Source organism: Protopterus annectens, chromosome 3.part1 (genome assembly GCF_019279795.1).
Source record: "Protopterus annectens isolate FY-2018-M chromosome 3.part1, PAN1.0, whole genome shotgun sequence".
NCBI lineage: Eukaryota > Metazoa > Chordata > Ceratodontiformes > Protopteridae > Protopterus > Protopterus annectens.
In genome coordinates this window covers 1,809,900,280-1,809,925,033 of record NC_056732.1, presented here as the reverse complement: position 1 = coordinate 1,809,925,033, position 24,754 = coordinate 1,809,900,280, and the positions used below count along the sequence as shown (strand labels likewise).

Below are 24,754 nucleotides of genomic sequence, written 5' to 3'. Positions count from 1 at the left end.
AACTTGTCTGATTGAAAACTGCTGGAATGGGGCTCAGTTTTTAGCTTTTTATGTGTTAATTTGTTTAAATCAGTTTGCTCATTTGCTACTGTTATATAAAAATTAAATAAATAAATTTTCCCTTAAAACTAGCCATTTTTTTAGTTTTAGCACTCAAATCTGTTTCTTTGAGCTCAGCACTTGTTCAGAACTGGTTGTAAGCACTAAATAATCTACAAATTACTATAGCACTCAACTTTCCTCACTTGTGTAGAGGAAAACAGTTTTTAGTACTTAATAAATAAGCTCCTATCCAGGCATGTCTAAGGGTCAGCTCCTGGTGTTTTCTTCTGTCTACCTGATGAATCTGGGCATCATGGGGAAATGCAGCAATTGCCTCATGTACACAGACAACCCTCTCCTCCTACCACCCAACACTACAACCTGTGAGAGATACACTTACATAGCCAAACTGGAATCAAAGCTCTCTTCACCCAAGACTGGACTAGACAGTCAGGAGGAGAAGGTAAACACTTGCACCACACCACACTCATCACATAGTCCTTCTAAACCTCCACCATCAAAACAGACACATAGAAACATAAAAGACACACCTACATTCATGGAGGCTCTCAATAAATATCTGCTCAAGCAACAGAGACCTCCAAAACAGAAACGCAAGTAACCACCACCACCCAACACAACCCAAATGACACATAGCCCACAAACTTAGTGTGCCACTCAACCACAGCCCATAAGGCATAACAACAAACCCAACACTCTAGTCATAGTTGACTCTATAGTCAGGCACACTGATGTTCCACTCACCAGGCTAAACAAGGAGAAAGTTACTGTCAGCTGCCTGTCAGTTGCCAGGATCTGCCACATAATGCATGCACTCAGGTCACTCCACAACAAGTACAAATATGACTCTGTCATTGTCCATGTTGTTGTGAATGACCTGAGACGTACCTTCCTGGACTATATGAAAAGAGACAAGGAGGAGCTCTCCGATCTTGTAGCCCAGGCAGGTATGACCCTAGCTCTGAGTAGCATCCTGCCATCACCCAGAATGATACCACAGTACAAGGACAAAATGATTTACTTCAATAACTGGCTAAGCTTCTGGTGTCATTCTAAGGGGATCCAGTGTCTGTCTGCCTGGGATGACATGATCAACAGACCATGATGCTTTCCCAGAGATGGCCTGCACCTGTCACCCTTGGGATTCCAGATACTGGCTAAGGCTCTTGCCACCCCTATAGTGCCTTTTTTAAGGCAAGGTTCAAATGACAAATTTACCACCGTAAAAGGTACAAGCAAGCAAAATCTGAGGGTAATGCTGCTCAATGCTGGAAGTCTAAACCTCGAAATGCATTCACATGAGGCACTCCTTAAAATGGAGAACATCGACATCTGTGCAGTGATAGATACCTGGTTCAAGGCTCCAGGGAGCACCCCTGCATTACCAGGCTATAATTCATACAGCACCTTTCAGTCACCTAACCTGGACTGAAACACTAAAGGAGGAGGCATGTCCATGTTCATTAAGGATATCCACACCTCCAGGCTAGTTGCTCAGCAGAATGCATCCAAGATTATTCAAGTGCAACTAACTCTAGGTAAGATGGCAATCCAAATTGTAACTTGCTACAGATCCCCCACCATGCCCCAGGATTCCCACTCCTCATTTCTTGATAGACTGGAAAATATTAGTGCACAACCCAACACCCTCATAATAGGTGATTTCAACTACCCCACCATTAACTGGGAAAACTACTCGTGTACCAACACTTTTGCTCAATGTTTTCTAGAATTCATAAATTCCAACACCTTGGATCAACTTATCCACACCCCCACCAGGGGCAGCAATATCCTAGACTTGGTCATTACCAACATGAGTGACCGGTGTTCCACACCAGAGGTCAATTCCTCATTGGTCAGATGCGACCACAAGCTAATCACCCTACACATCCACATCCCGCCTCCACCCCCCATTAGGGAAACCACCGTAAACAATTTCTCCAAAGCCAACTTCACACTTCTTAAGACAGAAGTGGCAAACTTCACGACACCCATGCAGATGGACAATAGAGGAATGACTGCTGAATCTTACACAAATGCACTTTATAAGCACTTACACGAGTGCATAGATCATGGTATCCATAACAGAACCAAGATGCTATCCTTCAAAAAAGGAAGCCAATCTGGTGCTCCCCTGCCATAAACAAACTCTACAACAGAAGAAAGAAACAGTTGCAAAAAAAAGAGTAAAATCCCATGATTGGAGGACCTCCCTGGTCAGCCTCAGTAAGAAGCTGATGCCCCTCATAAAATCCTCCAAAGCTAGTTATGAAAAAAAATCACCACTGATTCTAAAGACAACCACAAAGCATTCTATAGCTATGTCAAGAATCTCAATGGCAGCACTCAGATCTGCTCTGAGTTACAGCACAATGGCACTAAATATACAGAACCAACTGATATTGCCAACATCCTTGCAGATAGGTTCAGTGTTAACTTTACCCCTCTCTCACCCCCTAAAGAGCCCATCTCTATACCGGAAGAATGCAAAGTTCCTGTAATAATGGCTGCACAGGTAAAAACCACACTCTCCAAAGCCAAGAACACAGCATCCATGGGACCTGACAACATCCCAGGCTGCGTTCTACATGAACTACAGAATGAACTGGAACCCCACCTAAGTACCATGTTCAATCATAGCCTCACCTCAGGCTTTGTGCCCACTGAATGGCACACAGCGACGGTTATCCCACTCCACAAAGGGGGAGCCACCATGGACCCCGGGAACTACCACCACATTAGCCTAACAAGCCTAGTCTGCAAGGCCATGAAATGTATCATCATGGAACGTATAAACAAAGACATTGTTAATCTCCAAACTCTGGCCCCACCCAGTTTGGGTTTGTAAAAGGCAGAACATGTCTCCTAAACCTGATAGACTTCTTTGAAGCAGTCAACAAAGCCGTAGATGAGGGCAAGGTGGTTCACATGCTGGAGGGATAGATTCCTGTCCCAGAGACTTCCCATACTCTGGAACAAACTACCTATCTATATCAAACAAAGCTCCTCATTAGCACTCTTCAAGAAAAATCTTGATGATTGGATGGGAAATACGAAATTCACCCTAGGGGGTCACCTCTGGGGCTCTACTTGACCGTGGCACAGGAAAATAATTTTCTTGGGTGGCGAAAGCGAAGGTACCTTTTTGGCTAGACTTATATAGGCCCTAGGGCCAATAGCCTAGTACCTACCTATGAACCTATGAAAGATCGGATTTGTATATACTAAATTCAAGATGCCATTTCTGAAATTATTCCCCCCTGCAAAAAAGTTTAAAAGAGAAGCGTGATTTTTGAAATTTGCTCATTTCCGGTGTTTTCTTTCCTTTTTTTTTTTTTTTTTTTTTTTTTTTGGCTTGTCGGCACTTCGAATTCTACACATCTTCAATGGTTTGGATCACATCCAGACTTTTTTTTGGTACAACCCTGTAGCAAATGGTTGAACCCCTCATGGTCCAAGACCTCTGTGGACTCTGCTGTCTTTCTGCCATGGACCTCAAGATCTTCCAGTGTACTCCTGGTTAGTTCAACCACCCCCATGAAATTTACCATTTTTGCTCCTACTCAATGCTTTTATTATTTCCTCCAGTCTCTTCTCCTTCCCTGTTGTTGTGACTGGAGGACTATACACTGTGTTAATCCTCTAACTCTCCCCTTGTGTGCCCGCACTGCCAGGACACTGAATGTAACTTCTGGCCTTGACTGCAGCTATGTTCCATTCTTTCTATGGTATTCTTCCTCTTCTATGAGCTCATATGTGATAACCTGCTTTATATAGCTTGATACTCCACTCCATCTCTCCATTCTGTGTTATATCTGAATAACCTGTACTCAGGTACCTCCATGACCCACGCCACTTGTCAGTGTCTCATGATTCAGTGATATCCACAATGCTCACCTCCCTGTCTGCATCACTGTTTCCAATTTTCCTTTCCAGACGTATACTACACCGTAGTATTTCTCAGCCATGCTGCAAGTCACTGTTGCTTGTTCTATATTCTGCTTCTCTTTTTATCTTCTGCTCACTGCCCACCCAACCATCTGTTATTCTTCTGTCACCCCCTTCCATCTTACTTTAAAGATAGACCAGTTAGATGTTTCTTTTTAACCCACCACTAAGCACCACTGTCCTTTGCTTGGAGCCACTCCCAAACCTTTCACCCTTGTCCAGTGCTGTAGCCAGTTATTGTACCCCACATGCTACATTTTTGTGAGCTGAGACAGTTGCAGAACATAAGAAGCTTGTAGAATTATTTCATGGAGCAGCTGCTTCTATTGCAGAGTAAGCTAAAGATAGATTGGCTTCAGGAGCTAAAAATTATGTAAATGCCAAAAGAAAATGGACAAGCAGGAAGTTAGTAACTAAAGTTTCCATAGCGTAAGAGTGTCACGGCTCTGTGGCCTGTCAGTTCTGTTGGGCCCTGAGGGTGCCTGCCATAGTCCGGAGCAGACTAAGTAGGCCCAGGCTCTGATGTTTCCATTTACAGTATCCTCAACTGCTAGTGCCTCTTCAAAGGCCAACAGTAGTATATATTTATGGACATCTCAGTCTTGCCAGGCCTCATTGGAACTAACTGTTTTATCACAGTCAGATGCCAAATGCTTATAGATGACCTGCTTCTAGCTCACCCTTTTAGAGTCCACATTTCCATTTTGGATATCCTAAAGGAGCATCTGGGCCCTGGGAAGGAAAGGAACATCTCCTTTTCATGAAAACGTCCAGGATAACTGAACCAGCTATTCTACTTCTGCTAGATCTGTGACCTGCATCTCTAGTGTCTGTTCTGCTTACACGTTTCAGCTCCTGTTGTTTTTGACTGTTACTACTTTGCTGAAAGGTGTGGTCATGCGACAGAGAATACATCCCCAAGTTCCCCTACTGGGTAATCCACTCACTTCTGTGACAGTAAGTACTAACTGTCTTTAGAGCATTTATCTAGTGGGATGTAAGCTAAAAGGACGACTTGACCTACTTACCTCAATTTATTCTGCCCTTGGTTATGACATTGCCCGTAAGGAATCCTTGTCCTCAGGCTCCACCAAAGGACATATCATGTGGCGAAACTCTTAATCTAATACAGGAACATTTCATTTGGGGAGCAAAGCAACCTTTGGACTTTAATAAGATTTTTAGATATTCTGGTATCAAGGGATTTAAATCCCAAGGTACTATTTCAGTAACTCAGAAAAATAAATATGTGACTAACACTTATAAATACAGAGAAACCCTCTAGGCTAAGAGTTTAACACTGAATATCAATGAAGTTACTGCAGAGACAGAGAGAGGCCACAGTATTTTATGAAACAATTAAATAAAAAAAATAAATAACTGCAGAGACACAGACCACAATATTCAATGAAGCAATTAAATAGACAGAAAAATAATACTGCAAGTTTGTACTTAACTCAGTAATGCAGTTGATTGTAGGTATGTAACAGAAGCCAAACAATTCAGATATTGAGCAGTAATAAATTCAAAGATATGTGACTAACACTTATAAATATAGAGAAACCCTATGAAGGTGAAACACAATAGCCCCTACTTACTGCAGACACAGAGAGAGACCACAGTATTCTATGAAACAATTAAACAGAAAAATAAATAACCACAGAGAGACACAGTCTGCAACATTCAATGAAACAAATAGGCAGAAAAGTAAAACACAGTACAATCTTTAATACTGCAAGTTTGTACTTAACTCAGCTAGTAATTCAGTTGATTGTAGGTATGTAGCAGAATTCAGATATTGAGCAGTAATAAATTCAAAGATATGTGACTAACACTTATAAATACAGAGAAACCCTCTAGGTTAAGAGTTTAACACTGAATATCAATGAAGTGAAACACAGTAGACCCCACTTATTACTGCAGAGACAGAGAGAGACCACAGTATTCTATGAAACAATTACATAGAAAAATAAATAATTACAGAGAGACACAGACCACAATATTCAATGTTGTTGTCTTTCAGCTTTTCCCGGTTAGGGGTCGCCACAGCGGAACTCCGGTCCGCTAATGATTGGCAGTAGATTTTGACGAACGCTGAGGTGCCAGCTCAGTACAATCTTTAACACTGCAAGTTTGTACTTAACTCAGCTAGTAATGCAGTTGATTGTAGGTATGTAGCAGAAGCCAAACAACTCAGATATTGAGCAGTAATAAATTCAAAGATATGTGACTAACACTTATAAATATAGAGAAACCCTGTAGGTTAAGAGTTTAACACTGAATATCAATGAAGTGAAACACAATAGCCCCCACTTACTGCAGAGACAGAGAGAGACCACAGTGTTCTATGAAACAATTAAATAGAAAAATAAATAACTGCAGAGAGACACAGACCACAATATTCAATGAAACAATTAAATAGAAAAATAAAATGCAGTACAATCTTTAACGCTGCAAGTTTGTACTTAACTCAGCTAGTAATGAGGTTGATTGTAGGTATGTAGCAGAAGCCAAACAACTCAGATATTGAGCAGTAATTTACTAATGTTAACACAAAAATAAAAAAGAGAGTGTTGACACTTCATTATGCATGCTTTGAGCATAACAGTGGAGCATGCAAAGTTTAAACATTGTTTTTTCTGCTGGAGTAAGAAGCCCCCCCCCCCCACCTGCACCTCTCCTGCTAACTATATATCTTAAGTCTGAGATCACATAATCTCCTAGGAAGAGGAATATTCCTCAACACCAAGGATTGTCGCTTTCTCACACCTGTTAACTATCCGTTTTGTTGACCAAAGTGAGGTTACAAAACAGATATTGACATGTAGGAGTTTCAACTCTCTCTCTCTCTCTCTCTATATATATATATATATGGGTATACTCACATTTATTGAGTAACTCATATGTCAACCTTTTAAACACTGACCACAAAAGGTCAACATAGTAAACACTGATAGGCTAACTCATGCAGTGAGAAAAAACCTTGGTGTTTACAATATTTAAATGAAAAATAAGAACAAAAAACATTGTTTTTTGAATTGGGCTAAGTACCCCTGCACCCCCATACCCCCTGCTAATTATATCTGTCATCTCTGAGATCACACAATATTTGGGAAGGGGCATATTCCTCCACCCTGAGAATTCTGCAGTTCTGCACACCTGTCGACTATCTGCTTATGATGTGATTTGTAAGATTTAACAATACTTGGACCTGCATGCCATGTGACTTCTCTCAGAGAGCAGTTCATTAAAATCTCTTGTTGAATGTCTGTTATAATGCCTCTTCATTTTGCTATCTTGACTACAAGTGTACTTAACTGCATACATGTTATACATGTTATACAGACATAATGCAAGTGCTGTGTTGTGATGTCCCATAAGGACTGCTTGTACACCATGTCCTGCTTTAGCAACTAACAGTGGATTAGCTACCTATACAAGTGGTAGTGGGCTCCTGGAATTAGTACCCTGATACTTCTCTAATTTACCCAGGCAATGTTGGTCTCCAACTAGGGTACATACCAGAACTAAACAACACACAGGCTCTATCAAATGTGACTGAGGAAGCACTTGAATATCACTTGTTTATTGTATTCCTCAGAGGCAAAGCTTATAGGTTTGTAGGTGTACACTAGGCTAATGGCTACTAGGGCCTGTATGAGGCTAACTGTGCAACCCATGTATGTCCCCAAGTTACATGTTTTAGAGATTAATATTGGGGGTGATTGCTGGTTACGACATGATTTACTGACTACCTCTGTACATCAGAGACACAGGTACCAAATCAAGGGGTGAATTTTCGGTTTCCCATCCAATGGTCCAAGTTACGCTTAAATAGGGTTAGGGAGGGGCTTTGTTTTACATGTACAGGGAGCCTATTGCAGAGAATGGTAATTTTCTGAGATACATATCTGTCTTCCAACATGTCCTATTTATATTGCAAGCAAAATTTAGGTCTTCAGATAGTGTATACACTAACTGGTTGAAGACGTCTGTGCAAAATGTTTAGCAGAGCAGGGTTCAGAGATACCTTGTATGCTAGGTATAGATCACCTCTCAGTAATCTGTAGAAGACAGAGTACAGAGATAGGGCTTTGAGGTTATCTGCCTAGTCCATTGCATTTATACCCTATCTTCTTTTTTTAAGGAACCTTTGCAGATGTTCCAGGTGCTGCATGTGTCTGATCAGGTACATACCAAAGGGAGTATTATAGTCAATGATCGGTCTGATAACGGCTGAGTATAGTGGTATGATGACTTCCCTCAACCTAGATGCCATGTCCTTACTTATAAGATGAGAAACATAGAAGTATTTCTTTACTACCTTGGACACATTTTGGTTGAAGGCCAGGTTAATATCTGCACGTGTTCCCAGATCCCTGACTAGTGGGCCAACTCTTAAGGGTGTTTTATTGATGACGTAGCTAATTCTGCCTAAAATGCCAATTTTCTAGAGTTTCTGTGATTTAAAAAGCTTGTTTCAGCTACATATTGTACTTATTTTACTGCCTGCACTTTAACAAAGTAATTTTGTGTTTAAATTACCTGTTTAACTGTTGTAGGCTACACACTCAAGTGTGATAGCCATTTCTGTGCATTTAAAGTGTTTTTTTTTATTGTATCTGCTTTATTTTCTGAAAAAAAAATATGCATGTTTTTCCACCTTTCTAAGCTAGTATAGTCCAGTTTTCAGGTTAGTGCTGAATTCAGGGCTGTGTTACAAATGTCTGTGTTTGCCCTAACCTTATTTGGATAGAAGCAAGTTTCTCTGTTCACTGTGAGAGATGGAGCTTTGAGCAGCCTATCTGTCCCTGGAGGAGTGGTTTCAGCCCAGAAATTAGTAGTTTATTGGCCATTTTGGGCTAATTTCTATCTCTTTCATTTCCCTGCTATAAAACTCGCATTTGCACAGTTTTACCGGTTAGCTAGGGTATAACTATTCCCGGCTGCACAAAGTCTACTCTTCAATTTTTCCCTTGGAACTAGACAAACTTTCAACTTAAGCACTCAAACCATTCACTTCTCATCCTGGCACTTGCTCAAAACTCATAGCAATCACTAATAAACCTTAGCACTAGACCCCCCCTATACTGTTGAGAAGAACAAGGGTCTCTATTCGACCTTACCAGCCAATCAGTAAAACAGTTCACTGTACCTATCCAGGCATGTCCAAAAGGCAGTTTCAGATGTACTCTCCGGTCCAACTGGTGAATCTGGGCATTTTGAGGCAATGTTACAATTGCCTTATGTACACAGACAACCCTCTCCTCCTTCCACCAAACACTAATACATGCGAGAGATACAATTATACAGCCAAACTGGAGGCTAAGCTCTCTCAACGCAAGACTGGACCAGGCAGTCAAGAGGAGAAGGGAATTACTTGCATCACCCCACCAGTCTCACATGAAACCAGCACCGGCAAAAAACACACATAAATACATGAAAACGTACTCGGAGGCTCTAAATATAAATCTGCAAAAGCAACAGAGACCTCCAACGCAGACATCCAAGCAACCTCCATCCCCCCAACACAAACCATGAAACACATTCTTCACAAAACCAGTGTGCCACGAAATCACAGCACTTGAGGCAAAATAACATACCCAAACAATAGTAATAGGTGACTCTATAGTCAGGAACACTGACATCCCACTCACTAGGCTGAACAAGGAGAAGGTTACTGGTAGCTGCCTATCGGGTGCCAGGATCCGCCACATAACACAAGCACTCAGGTCACTCCAGAGCAAGTACAAATATAACTCTGTCATTGTCCATGTTGGTGTGAATGACCTGAGCTGTACCTCCCTAGACTACATGAAAAGAGACATGGAGGAGCTCTCTGATCATGTAGCCCAGGCCGGTATGACCCTGACCCTGAGGAGCATCCTGCCCTCACCAAGAATGATACCACGGTATAGAGAAAAAATTATCAATTTCAACAATTGGCTAAGCTTCTGGTGTCATTCAAAGTGGATCCAGTGTCTGTCAGTCTGGGATGACATTTATTTATTTATTTATTTATTTATTTGCATTTGTTTAACCAGGATAGTCCATTGGGCTCAAGAACCCGTTTTCAATGGAGTCCTGGGGAGAAAAGCTCCACATACATATTTAACAGAGAATGAGGATATACATAGACATTACATGGGGTTCAACATGAGAAAAGTAACAAGTACAGGGGAAATACATATACATTTGATGGGGTAAAACATAATACAATGTACGTAATAAATCGTGCAGAAAACAGCTGAAACAAGGCAATAAGAGTTACACCAAATTAAAAACAAAAATATGCTGCCTGTCGTATAGTCAGAGTAGTCAGAGCTGAAAGAGTTACAAGATGAAATAGTAGGTTATGAAGGGTGAGAGCAGGAGCATTGCCATGAGGAAGATAGATAAGAGTGGAGTGATTTTTGAAGGATGGGAGGCTTGTGATAGTGAATAGAGGGAGGAAGGGAGTTCCATGAGCGTGCTAGAGAGGACAGGAGGTTTTGTCCAGGAGGGTGGTGGGGTCTGTGTATTTCTATGAGGTTTTGATTGTTTGATCTTAGCTGTCTTTGTGTGTGGTGGATTTTAAAGGTAGAAGAGAGTGAGGGGCAGAGGGTTGGCTGGAAAATCAGTTTGTGAGCATATGTGAGTTGGGTATATGAGAGGTAGTTGGGTAGTTCTAACCATTTTAGTTGGTGGAGTGGTTCACAGTGGTGTATAGATGATTTGTTAGAAGTGGCAAATTTGGCAATTTTATTGTAACAAGAGGATAGTTTGGTTTTGAGGGTAGATTGGAGGTTAGTGAGAAGGGGTGCTCCATAGAGGAGGGAGGGAGGGTAAGATAAATGTAGTTGAGAGTGTAATTTTGGTAGCTGGGCTAAGAAAGCGATTATGACGGTAGAGCATTCCAAGTTTTTGGTGTGTTTTTTTTATGTTTTTTAGCAGATGGGAGTGGAATTTAAACTGGTCATCGATTTGGACTCCTAATAGTTTGGTTTCTGATACAAGCTCAAGGGGAATGTTATTATGGCTATAGATGGAGAATGATTTAAGATCGATGTTATTATTTTTTGAAGGGGTAAATATCATGAGTTTGGTTTTAGTAGCATTAAGGGCTAGATGGTTGTCTTTCATCCAATTTTCAGTGGTGGAGAAGGCTTCCTGGGTAAGCTTTAGTAGAGTTGGTATGGATGAGGCAGTGCAGATGATTGTGGACATGCTCGACAAGCCACGCTGCTTCGCTAGAGACGGCTTGCACCTGTCACCCTTAGGCTTTCGAATACTGGCCAAGGCTCTTGCCACCCCCATAGTGCCTTTTTTAGGCAAGGCTCAAAAGACAAACCCACCACCGTAAATAGCACAAGTAACAAAAAAAATGCTACTCAATGCCAGAAGTCTAAACCTCAAAATGCACACACTCGAGGCACTTCTCAGTATGGAGAAAATCAATATATGTGCAGTAACAGAAACCTGGTTTAAGGCTCCAGAGAGCACCCCAGCACTACCAGGCTACAACTCAAACCATACATTTCAGCCACAAAACCGGACCAAAATACAAAAGGCAGGGGAGTATCCATATTCATCAAGGATACCCACACCTACATGTTAATGGCACAGCATGATGTTTCAGAGATCCTCCACATGCAACTAACAACGGGCAAAACTGCTATTCAAATTATAGCTTGCTACAGATCACCAATTAACAAATGTAAAATAAAATAAATAAATATTTCTTTACTACCTTGGACACATTTTGGTTGAAGGCCAGGTTAATATCTGCACGTGTTCCCAGATCCCTGACTAGTGGGCCAACTCTTAAGGGTGTTTTATTGATGACATAGCTAATTCTGCCTAAAATGCCAATTTTCTAGAGTTTCTGTGATTTAAAAAGCTTGTTTCAGCTACATATTGTACTTATTTTACTGCCTGCACTTTAACAAAGTAATTTTTGTGTTTAAATTACCTGTTTAACTGTTGTAGGCTACGCACTCAAGTGTGATAGCCATTTCTGTGCATTTAAAGTGTTTTTTATTGTATCTGCTTTATTTTCTGAAAAAAAAAAACAAAAAAAAATACTTGTTTTTTCACCTTTCTAAGCTAGTATAGTCCAGTTTTCAGATTAGTGCTGAATTCAGGGCTGTGTTACAAATGTCTGTGTTTGCCCATACCTTATTTGGATAGAAGCAAGTTTCTCTGTTCACTGTGAGAGATGGAGCTTTGAGCAGCCTATCTGTCCCTGGAGGAGTGGTTTCAGCCCAGAAATTAGTAGTTTATTGGCCATTTTGGGCTAATTTCTATCTCTTTCATTTCCCTGCTATAAAACCCGCATTTGCGCAGTTTTACACGCCTGGCAGCGCCGGTTAGCTAGGGTATAACTATTCCCGGCTGCACAAAGTCTACTCTTCAATTTTTCCCTTGGAACTAGACAAACTTTCAACTTAAGCACTCAAACCATTCACTTCTCATCCTGGCACTTGCTCAAAACTCATAGCAATCACTAATAAACCTTAGCACTAGACCCCCCCCTATACTGTTGAGAAGAACAAGGCTCTCTATTCGACCTTACCAGCCAATCAGTAAAACAGTTCACTGTACCTATCCAGGCATGTCCAATAGGCAGTTTCAGGTGTACTCTCCGGTCCAACTGGTGAATCTGGGCATTTTGAGGCAATGTTACAATTGCCTTATGTACACAGACAACCCTCTCCTCCTTCCGCCAAACACTAATACATGTGAGAGATACAATTATACAGCCAAACTGGAGGCTAAGCTCTCTCAACGCAAGACTGGACCAGGCAGTCAAGAGGAGAAGGGAATTACTTGCATCACCCCACCAGTCTCACATGAAACTAGCACCGGCAAAAAACACACATAAATACATGAAAACGTACTCGGAGGCTCTAAATAAAAATCTGCAAAAGCAACAGAGACCTCCAACGCAGACATCCAAGCAACCTCCATCCCCCCAACACAAACCATGAAACACATTCTTCACAAAACCAGTGTGCCACGAAATCACAGCACTTGAGGCAAAATAACATACCCAAACAATAGTAATAGGTGACTCTATAGTCAGGAACACTGACATCCCACTCACTAGGCTGAACAAGGAGAAGGTTACTGGTAGCTGCCTATCGGGTGCCATGATCCGCCACATAACACAAGCACTCAGGTCACTCCAGAGCAAGTACAAATATAACTCTGTCATTGTCCATGTTGGTGTGAATGACCTGAGCCGTACCTCCCTAGACTACATGAAAAGAGACATGGAGGAGCTCTCTGATCACGTAGCCCAGGCCGGTATGACCCTGACCCTGAGGAGCATCCTGCCCTCACCAAGAATGATACCACGGTATAGAGAAAAAATGATCAATTTCAACAATTGGCTAAGCTTCTGGTGTCATTCAAAGGGGATCCAGTGTCTGTCAGTCTGGGATGACATGCTCGACAAGCCACGCTGCTTCGCTAGAGATGGCTTGCACCTGTCATCCTTAGGCTTTCGAATACTGGCCAAGGCTCTTGCCACCCCCAAAGTGCCTTTTTTAGGCAAGGCTCAGAAGACAAACCCACCACCGTAAATAGCACAAGTAACAAAAAACTGCGGGTAATGCTACTCAATGCCAGAAGTCTAAACCTCAAAATGCACGCACTCGAGGCACTTCTCAGTATGGAGAAAATCAATATATGTGCAGTAACAGAAACCTGGTTTAAGGCTCCAGAGAGCACCCCAGCACTACCAGGCTACAACTCATACCATACATTTCAGCCACAAAACCCGGACCGAAATACAAAAGGCGGGGGAGTATCTATATTCATCAAGGATATCCACACCTCCATGTTAATGGCACAGCATGATGTTTCAGAGATCATCCACATGCAACTAACAACGGGCAAAACTGCTATTCAAATTATAGCTTGGTACAGATCACCCACCATGTCCCAGGACCCTGACTCCACATTCCTAGAAACACTGGGAAACATAAAGGACCTACCAAACACCCTGATATTGGGTGATTTCAATTACCGAAACATTAACTGGAGAACTACTCAAGTACAAACTCCATTGCCCAACATTTCCTACAGTTTATAAACTCAAACACCCTGGATCAACTGGTCAACCAGAGGTGACAACATATTGAACCTGGTCATCACCAACATGGGCGACTGGTGTTCCACACCGGAGGTCAATCCCTCGCTGGTTAGATCTGACCATAAACTAATCACTATGGATAGCCACATTCCGCCACCACCCCAGGTCAAAGAAACTACCGTGAAAAACTTTTCAAAAGCAAACTTCACATTACTTAAGACCGAGGTGGGAAGTTTCAAAGCCCCCATGCTAAAGGAAAATGCTGTCCAAGCTGAAAAATCTTTTACTAATGCACTGTACGGGCACCTACAAGAATGCATGGATCATGCTATCCTAAACAAAATCAAGACTCACTCCTCCAAGAAAAGGAAACCAGTCTGGTGGACCTCTGCCATAAACGAGCTATACAATAGAAGGAGGAAACTAGTACAGAAAAGAGTAAAACCCTAGAAGGGAAGACATCCCTGATCAGTATCAGCAAGAGACTACGTTCCCTCATAAAATCATCCAAGGCTAGCTTCGAAAGAAAAATTGCCATGGACTCCAAAGATAACCACAAGGCATTCTTTAGCTATGTCAAGAATCTAAGTGGCAATTCTCAGATCTGCTCGGAGTTAGTGCAGAATGGCACAAAATACACTGAACCAACCGATATAGCCAACATCCTGGCAGACAGGTTCAGTACAAACTTCACACCCCTCTCACCCCCAAAAGGGCCCATAACTATACCAGAAGAATGTAGTGCCCCTGAAATCACAGACATTCAGGTTAAAACAGCCCTCTCCAAAGCCAAAAACACAGCATCAATGGGACCAGATGGTGTCCCAGGCTGTGTCCTATATGAGCTCAAAGATGAACTAACCCCGCACCTAAATACACTGTTTAAACTCAGCCTCTCCATAGGCTATGTGCCCACAGAGTGGTGCACAGCAACAGTTATTCCACTCCACAAAGGACACTGGGAACTGTCACCCTATAAGCCTGGCTAGCTTGGTCTGCAAAGCTATGGAGCGCATCATCATGGATCTCATTAACAGAGACATTGGGAACCTCCAAACACTGGAACCTACCCAGTTCAGCTTTAAGGGCAGATCATGCCTCCTAAACCTGGTGGACTTCTTTGAGACAGTTACCAAGGCTATACATGAGGGAAAGGTGGTCCACACAGCCTACCTGGACCACGCAAAGGTCTTTGACACCATTCCCTACTCAGGTATTATAAACAAGCTTACCAGCCTAAACATAAACCCCTACGTCACGAGATGGGTTGCCAACTGGCTCATGGACAGAATCTACATGGTAAGAGTTGCAGGAGGTAGGTCTGCCTCTAAACCAGTTACAAGTGGCATTCCCCAGGGCTCAGTCCTAGGAACCCTCCTGTTCGGCATATACTTCTCAGAGGTACAGGCAAGCACAGGAGGACTATGGCTGACCAAGTTCACAGACGACTGCAAACTAGGGGCTATAATTGACTCTTTGGCTGACACAGACATCCTCCAAAAGGGTCTCACTGAGACAGATACCTGGTGTCAAAACCATGGACTCACTCAAGCTAAATGCCAAAAAGTGCATAGTCATCCCCTTTGGAAAAAACAAAGTACCCACAAACTACCACATAGGTGGTAGCCCACTAAATACGGAAGATGTAATAAGGGATCTGGGGATCCGAGTAGATAGTAACCTCTCCTTTGATAATCGCATTGCCAAAGTGGTTAGAAAATCCTTCTATGTGGCCCAACTAATCACAAAAGGGTTTGCATCCAGATTGAAAGAGGTCATTGGGCCCCTCTACGCATCACTCATCAGACCCATCATAGAGTACAATGCCCCATTTGGGATGTACCTTACAAGACACCTGCAACAACTGGAAAGACCACAGAAGTACCTCAACAAGAGGATCACTGGCCTCAAGCAGATGCCCTATGCAGCCCGACTGAAGAAACTCCAGCTGTACTCGGTTGCATACTGTCTACTTAGAGGTGATCTCTGCCTGACATATAAGGCCATGTCCAACCCAGAATTGATGGACATGCTCCACCTAAAGAAAGCCATATCCCCTCGAGCCACATGCTTCAGGGAGCTAAACCTCACCACAACAATAAATAGGACGTGCTGGAGGGATAGATTCCTGTCCCAGAGACTCCCTGTGCTCTGGATTCCAATCTACATTACGCAGAGCTCCTCACTAACCCTCTTCAAGAGAAACCTTGATGAGTGGATGGGAAACCGAAAGTTTACCCCAGGGATCACTTCAATGGCTCTGCTGGACAGAGGCACAGGGAACTAATCTAAGGGGGTGGCAAAAGCCAATATATTCCGGCTAGGCTTATAAATGCCTTCGAGCAGATAGGTAGTACCTACCTATGAACCTACGTAGTTTCCTGGGGTGACTGACATCAAAAAGGTACTGTATACATTTCTTGGCATTGAGTATTAAGCTGTGGCTTTGGCACCAGTCATTTGTCTGCATTAGACCCTCTTGGAAGATGTTTTCATGTTGAGGGGATTCCATGACTGCTACTAGTTTGCAGCCATTTGTGAACTTGGTAAGCCAGAGGTACTTAACATTGGTCTTAACTTCCGAGAAGTAGATGCCAAGGAGGATCTGGCCCAGCATGGAGCTCTGAGGATCTCTACTGGTGACAGTTCTCTTTGTGGAGGTGGTCTCACCAATCCTAACTTTCTGGGTCGTATCTGTGAGCCAGATGGCTATCTAGAGCATTATATAGGGGGGTATACCTAATTCTATAAGTGTGTTAACAATGCCAGATTGAGACATTGCATCAAATGCTTTAGTCAGGTCAAGGTAGGCAGTATAGGTTCATAGGTTTATAGGTGTGTATTAGGCTAATGGCTCTGGAGCCTTTACAAGCCTAGCCCATAGGATTATCCTCGCATCATGCCACCCGACTTTATTTCCCAGTGCCTCTGTTGAATAAAGCCACTGGAGTGATCCCTGGGGTGAATTTTCTATTTCCCATCCACTCATCAAGATTTCTCTTGAAGAAGGCCAGTGAGGTGCTCTGCTTGATATGTATAGGAAGTCTATTCCTTAGCATGGGCAGTCTCTGGATTATGAACCTGTCCCTCCAGCATGTTTTGTTGATTGTGGTAATGAGTTTAAGGTCTCTGGAGCATGTGGTGTGGATGGATTTGGATTTCTTTAGATGTAGCATTTCTAACAGATCTGGGTCAGACATGGCTTTGTAAGTCAAGCAGAGATCGCCTCTAAGTAGGTGATATGAGACAGAGAATAGTTGGAGGTTTTTGAGTCTGTCCATATAGGACAAATGTTTAAGACCTAGGATCCTCTTTGTGAGGTACTTTTGCGGCTTCTCCAGTTGTTTCAGGTGTTTAGTGAGGTACATGCCAAATGGGGCATTGTACTCAATGACTGGCCTAATGAGGGAAGAGTAGAGGGAGACAATGACCTCTTTCTTCCTGGATGCAAAACCCCTAGTAATGAGATGTGCCGCATAGAAGGACTTTCTGACCACAGTGGCAATGTGGTGGTCAAAAGAGAAGTTGCTGTCAACCTGTGTTCCCAGATCTCTTATAATGCCTTCTGTGTTCAGTGGACTACCACTGATGTGGTAATTAATGGGAACCAGGTTTTTCCCAAAGGAGATGATGACACATTTTTGGCATTGAGCTTAAAGCCATGGTTCTGACACCAGTCGTCGGTCTCAGTGAAGCCTTTCTGTTGGATGTCAACATCACCTGGGGAGTTAATAATAGCTTCCAACTTGCAGTTGTCTGCGAACTTTTGTCAGCCAGAGTCCCTTGGTGTTGACTTGGACTTCAGAGAAGTAGATACCAAGCAGGAGAGGACCCAGGACCGGACCCTGTGGGACTTCACTTGTGACTGATTGGCAGTCTGACTTGGAGTCAGACACTTTCACACTGTGGGTTCTGTCTGTGAGCCAATTTGCAACCCAGCTAGTGGTATAGGGATTGATGCCTAGCTTAGTGAGTTTTCTATGATTCCTGAGTTGGGAATGGTATCAAAGGCAGATCAAGGTAGGCTGTATGAACCACCTTGCCTTCCTTCACAGCTCTGGTGACAGACTCAAAGAAGTCGACCAAGTTAAGCAGGTATGATCTACCCTTCACAAAACCAAACTGTGTGGGATCCAGAGTTTGGAGATTCCCTATATCCTTGTTTATTAGGTCCATGATGATACGTACCATAGCTTTGCATATCGGACTCATCAGGCTAATGGGGCGGTAGTTTCCAGAGTCTGTATTCACTCTTCCTTTGTGGAGAGGGATGACTGCAGCAGTGCACCATTTGGTAGGGACTAAGCCTGAGGTGAGGCTGTGGTTGAACAGGGCACACAGGTGAGGTGCCAGTTCACTCTGTAGTTCACACATCCAGGGATATTGTCAGGTCCCATAGAAGCTGTATTCTTGGCCTTGGACAGTGCTGTTTTAACATGTGCAGCAGTAATACTGGGTGCCTGGCAATCTACTGGTATTGTGATTGGTCCTTGGGGGGGGGGGGTAAAGTTGGCATTGAATCTGTTGGCCAGTACATTGGCAATATCTGTTGGCTCAGTATAGGATGTACCATTGTGCAGTAGCTCAGAGCAAATCTGGGTATTGCCATGGAGATTCTTTACATAACTATAGAAGGCCTTGTGGTTTTCTTTACTATCTGCTGAAATTCTATTTTCATAGCTAGCTTTAGAGGATTTGATGAGGGATCTCAACATTTTGTTGAGGCGGATAAGGGAGTTTTTCCAGTCTTGGGACTTCATCTTATTCTGCATCAGTTTCCTCCTTCTGCTGTAGAGTTTGTTTATGGCAGGGGACTACCAGATTGGCTTCCTTTTTTTGGAGGAGAGTGTCTTGGTACTATTGGGTATGACGAGATCCATGCATTTGTGTACGTGTTTGTACAGTGCATTGGTATATGATTTGGTGGTCATGCAACTATTATCCGTTTGTATGGGTGCCGTGAAGTTAGCCACCTGTGATTTTAGGAGCCCAAAGTTAGCTTTGGAGAAGTTTTTCATGGTGGTTACCTTTGTGTGTGTGGGGGGGGGGGGTGGATTTCCAAGGTGATTAGTTTGTGGTCAGCTCTAACCAGGGAGGAGTTGACTATTGGTGTAGAGCAACGGTCGCCCATGTTAGTAATGACCAGGTCAAGGATGTTGCTGCCTCTAGTGGGGGTAAGAACGAGCTTGTCCAGGGCATTGGAATTAATGAATTCCAGGAAATGTTGGGCAAGTGTATTGTTACATGAGTAGTTTTCCCAGTTATTAGAGGGGTAGTTGAAGTCGCCCAGTATGAAAGTGTTAGGTTGGACCCTAATATTTTCCAGGGTGCTTAGGAATGTGGAGTGTGAGTCTTGGGACATGGTTGGGGACCTATACTAGGCTACAACCTAAATCGCTGTCTTACGCAATGTTAGCTGCACCTGCAGTATCTCTGATGCATTATGTTGGGCTACCAGTCTGGAGGTGTGCGCATCCTTTATGAATATGGAAGCACCACTGCCTTTGGAGCTACGGTCCAAGTTTTGGGGCCGAAAGGTGTGGAATGAGTTATAGCCTGGTAGTGCAGAGGTTCTTTCTGCTGCCTTGAACCAGATCTCTGTTACAGCACAAATGTCGATGTTCTCCATTTTAAAGAGTGCTTTGAATTAGTGCATTTTGAGATTTAAACTTCTAGCGTTGAGCAGCATGACACTCAGACTGCATTTGTTTGAAGCTGTTATGGTGGTAATTTGATCTTTGGAACACCACCTAAAAAAGGCACTATAAGTTTGGCAAGAGTCTTGGCCAGTATTCGGAAGCCAAGGGGTGACAGATGCAGGCCATCTCTGGCAAAGCATCGAGGTCTGTCAATCATGTCAACCCAGGCAGATAGATACTGGATCCTGTTAGAATGACACCAGAAACTTAGCCAGTTGTTGAAATCAATCATTTTCTGCTTATACTGTGGTATCATTCTGGGTGATGGTAGGATGCTGTTCAGGGCTAGGATAATACCCGTCTGGGCTACATAATCCGAGAGCTCCTTAATGTCTCTTTTCATGAAGTCCAGGGAGGTACATCTCAGGTCATTCACACCCACATGTACAATGACAAGTCATATTTGTACTTGTTGTTGAGGGACCTTAGTGTGTGCATTATATGGTGGATCCTGGCACCTGACAGGCATCTGACTGTTAATTTCTCCTTATTCAGCTTAGTGAGTGGGACATCAATGTGCCTCACTATCGAGTAACCTATGACTAGTGTGTTGGGCATGCTGTTTTGCCTTAGGGGCCTTGGTTGAGTGGCACACTGTTTAGGAATGTGTGTGTTTATAGTGATTAGTGTTGTCTTGTGGTGGTTGAGTGCATTTTTACCTTGGAAGTCTCTGCTGTTTGGGTAGATTTTTATTGAGAGCCTCCTTGAAGGTGGGTGTATGGTTTGTGTTTTTATGTGAAGGCAGTGCTGATGTGTGTTCCAGAGGGCTATGTGTTCCATGTGATGTGATGCAAGTGATGACCTTCTTCTCTTGACCAGCAATCCCAGTCTTGGATGGAGACTGCGTGGCTTCCAATTTGGATATATAAGTACATCTCTCACAAGTTTGAGTGCTGGGAGGTAAGAGGAGAGGTTTGTCGGTGTACATGAGGCAGTTACTACATTGCCATAGGATGCTCAAGTTCACCAGGGTAATAGGAGAAAGCAGAGGGAACTGACCTTTAGACATGCCTGGAGGGGTGGGCATTAATAATAAGTACTGGAGCTGTTTCCTTGTCGAATGTTTAGTGCTGGTAGCACTTTTGTTTGCTACAATAGTTGTTACAAGTAGTCTGGTAAAGTGCTAGACTAATGATCTAGTAAAAGTGCAGGAGAGGAGAGAACTAGCAGATCTAAGGGAAAATTTGAAGAGCAGACTTCGTCTCAGAAGCTTACAAACAGTCCTGGATACAGCAAATCTGTGTCTGGATTAGACTAGTTACAGGAAAGGTGGGAAAAAGCACAATCACTGGCTTTTAAAACAGAAGGTTGAAAGAGATGGAAAAAATGTACAAACAGTCAATAAACTATGATTTCTGGGCCAGAAACCACTCCTCTTTTGGTAGATAAGCTACCTAGTGCATACCACTCCCAATGATAAGCTAGAAGGCTTTCCTCCAACACAGAAAGGCTTGAGGGGCTCAGAAGCTTACATATAGTCCTGGATACAGCAAATCTATATCTAGACTAGACTAGTTACAGGAAAGTCGGGAAACAAGCACAAGTATGCACCATTTTACCCTCATGAATTGTCTAGGTGACCTTTTCTAAGAAGTCCAGTAGGCATGACCTTCATTTGACAAAGCCAAACTGGGATGGAGCCGGTGTCTGAAGGTCTCGTATGTCTTTGTTGACCATTTCCATGATAATTCTTACCATGGGTTTGCATATAAGACTATTCAAACTAATGGCTCTGTTGATGGTCTGCCCTTATGAAGAGGGATGACCGTTGCAGTCCTCCATTCTCGTGGCATGGACCCTGTTTTGAGACTATACATACTAACTTGAGTGGCCCTGATAGGTCATATTTTAGACTATTTAGGAGGCACCCTGGGATATTATCCAGATCCACTGAGGCTGTCTTCTTGGCTTTATAGAGCACATGTAGGGCATGCTCTCTATTTATAAATGAAGGGGTTATGTTTGAAGGTATTTCTCAGGGTGGCAAGGAGGTGAGTGGAGTTTGAAGTTGGAAATGAATTTGCCAGCCAGCAGGTTTGCTATATTGCTTGGCCCACTTAATCCACTGGTATGTGCTGCCTCCAGTTTTCTCCCACAATCCAAATTCATGCATCTGGAGTGTTTCTCCCCGGACCTCCGCTGAAAATAGGCTCTGTCCTAGTCTGACTTTCCCGGTCAACAAATAATAAATAAATAAAATAGAATTGCCTTTATTGGCCTTAATTAGCCCTTGTAGTTGCCTGTTTAATTTGATTAGAGAGTTCTTGAATTTATGGGAGTTATTTTTTATTTATTTTTATTTATTTATTTAACATTTGTTGACTGGGAAAGTCCGACTAGGTTCCACAGAGCCTGTTTTCAGCTGAGACCCGGGGAGAAATGCTCCAGATGCATGTCTTTGGAATGTGGGAGGAAACCGGAGTACCCGGAGGAAACCCACGCGAACACAGGGAGAACATGCAAACTCCACACACAAGGCATCCCAGCCGAGAATCGAACTGGAGAACCTCTTGCTGTGAGGCGACAACGTTAACCGCTGCACCACTGCGCCACCCGCATACTTATTCCGCCCGTTATACTTCCTGATTTCAGGCAAGATTTATTTCCTTTTGTTATAACCTGTTTAATTTGGGATGCCACAAGGGTGGATTGTTTTTGGAGTTAGTTTTGGTTTACCTCTGGTAGGTACAGCAACCTCTATGAAGCCACTGACATGTGTGTACAGAGTTTCTGTGAACAATTCTGTATAAGCTGCTGTGTTCTCTGCATTTGGAGGGGCAATAAATTTTGGCAAACTATTGCTTGACAAAAGGTAGTTTGCTTTGGAATAGTTCGTAACTGTTACTGGGTTTACTGGGGTTACCAAGTTGATTTTGATTTTAAAGAAGACAGCTTTGACCATACCAGGGAAAGATGTGACATTGGGGGGAGGGGGTGCAACATTTTCCAGTATTTGTGAGTACAAGGTCCAGTATGTTGGAATCTCTGGTTGGTGTGTGCACTCACTGGTCAAGGATGTTTGTATTTACAAAGTCCAAGAATCACTTTGCCTGCAGATCTGAGGCCGTATAGGATTCCCAGTCTATAGTGAGGTAATTAAAGTCGCCATGAGTAAGGTGTTAGACTGGATGGTGTGTGTCTCCAATAGGTCTAAGTCTGCACTTTGAATTTCGTGGGGCATACAGGGTGATATATAGCTTGTCAGGATATAGTATGGGATATTATCTGTGGTGACCTCCATGTAGAGAAACTCCAGTGCATCAATCATCCTGATTAACCAGCCTAGAGTTATGCTTGTTATTCATGTGTATATATATATATATATATATATATATATATATATATATATATATATATATATATATATATATATATATATATATATATATATATCAAGACACTGCCACCGTGCAGCTACTGGCCTAAAAATGTGAAAGGCACTGAAACCTTGCACTGTTGGCGTACTCTCTACAGCTTTAAGATTTGTACCAGTAACTGCACAGAAGTCTATATTCTCCAGGGTGAGGAGGGCTTGGAAGGAGTGTAGGATCCTGGCATTGAGCAATAACACCTTGAGGTTTAGTTGAGTTGATTTTGCTATATTGGTAGGTTTGTCAATTTGATGTACAGTTCTACATGCCTTTCACTGTATAACTCACAGGCAAAGCTAATTATACATTTGTACCTGTTTTACAGAATTTGACACAGGGAATGCTTACCTTACAGCTATATCTGCCTTCTACAATATTCCTCACAGGGGAGCTTAGCACACAGCTGTACCTTACTTTATTGTATCCATTATATAATTTATCTTGTCACACAGCTGTACCTGCCTTTTATTGTATTCCTCACATATGTTACCTTATCACACAGCTGTACCTCCCCTTTATTACATCTGTCACATAGGTACCTTATCATATGGCTATATCTGCCTTATATTGTATCCCTAACAGGTTTATCTTAACGTACAGCCGCTCCTGACTTTTATTGTATTCCCTTCAGTGGGAGCTTGATGTACTTGCATTTACTGTACCCTTCATAGGAGAACTGGATCATATATCTGTACCTCCCTTTTACAAAATTTGTCACAGGGGAACTTATACAGCCGTGCCTGCCTTTTATTCTTTTACTCAGAGGAGCAGTTTACACAGGGATACATTCCTTTTATTGTATTCTTCTTACAGCATAGGGGAGCTTATTACAAACAAATATATCTCAGTCTTCACAAAAAGTGGCACACCTTGTCTTCCCCTCATGTAAAAACAAAATAAGCAGAAATCCTTGTATTTTTTTTTAAAGTTTCACATATCTTATGATGTAGTGGTGCCATTTCAAACTGAATTTTCTTTGGTAAAATACCTGAAAAAACTAATTGCAGAACTGTTAACAAGGCACTGCATGTGGTGTGATAAAATAAATCAGTAAGAAGATGAAAGAAAATTAAAATACACGAAACCTGATTGCCACGCAGCGTACTCTGCAGTATAGACGGATGTAGTCTCTCCTACTAGTGTAAGCTGAAACTACGATATACCTGCCCATCTCATTTAATATTTAGATGATCCCTTCTCCTTTCTCACAACTTTCTTAATGAATATTTATTAGTTCATCAGTTGGTATAGGGAAACATATCACAGTCGGACAGGAAGTGAAATGCAGTCTGAGAACAACAACTGCCACCATTCCTTTGGTGTATGTTCAAGGAATTATAGAATTGCTTGGATTTATGTTTCTGTTTATTATTTCTTCGGTACTTAACCCTTACTTACAAAACCAGATTTAGTTCCTGAACAGTGTGGCTTGCAGACAGAAGGATGAAACGAGTAATCTTGAAGTTGGAGGTAAGAACTTTTCAGCCAATGAGAAAACATGATTTCTGTGTGCAAGTGGGTGGCCTTTCAGTGTTAAATGTCGGAAATAAAGTGGGGCTTGCAGTTAGGTTTGGTTAATGCAGTCACTTATTGGA

General features: G+C 42.5%; 1 protein-coding gene across 1 annotated transcript in view; it reads left to right on the top strand.

Annotated features, from left to right (window-relative positions):
• The first annotated feature begins 24,461 nt into the window (after nt 1-24,461).
• Nucleotides 24,462-24,754, top strand: part of LOC122798684 (zinc finger protein 808-like) — a 334,416-nt gene continuing 334,123 nt past the window's right edge. Inside the window, exon 1 of the mRNA XM_044067777.1 lies at nt 24,462-24,629. Coding sequence (XP_043923712.1) covers nt 24,603-24,629 — 27 coding nt within the window. The 5' untranslated portion in view covers nt 24,462-24,602. The remainder of the gene's footprint in view (nt 24,630-24,754) is intronic.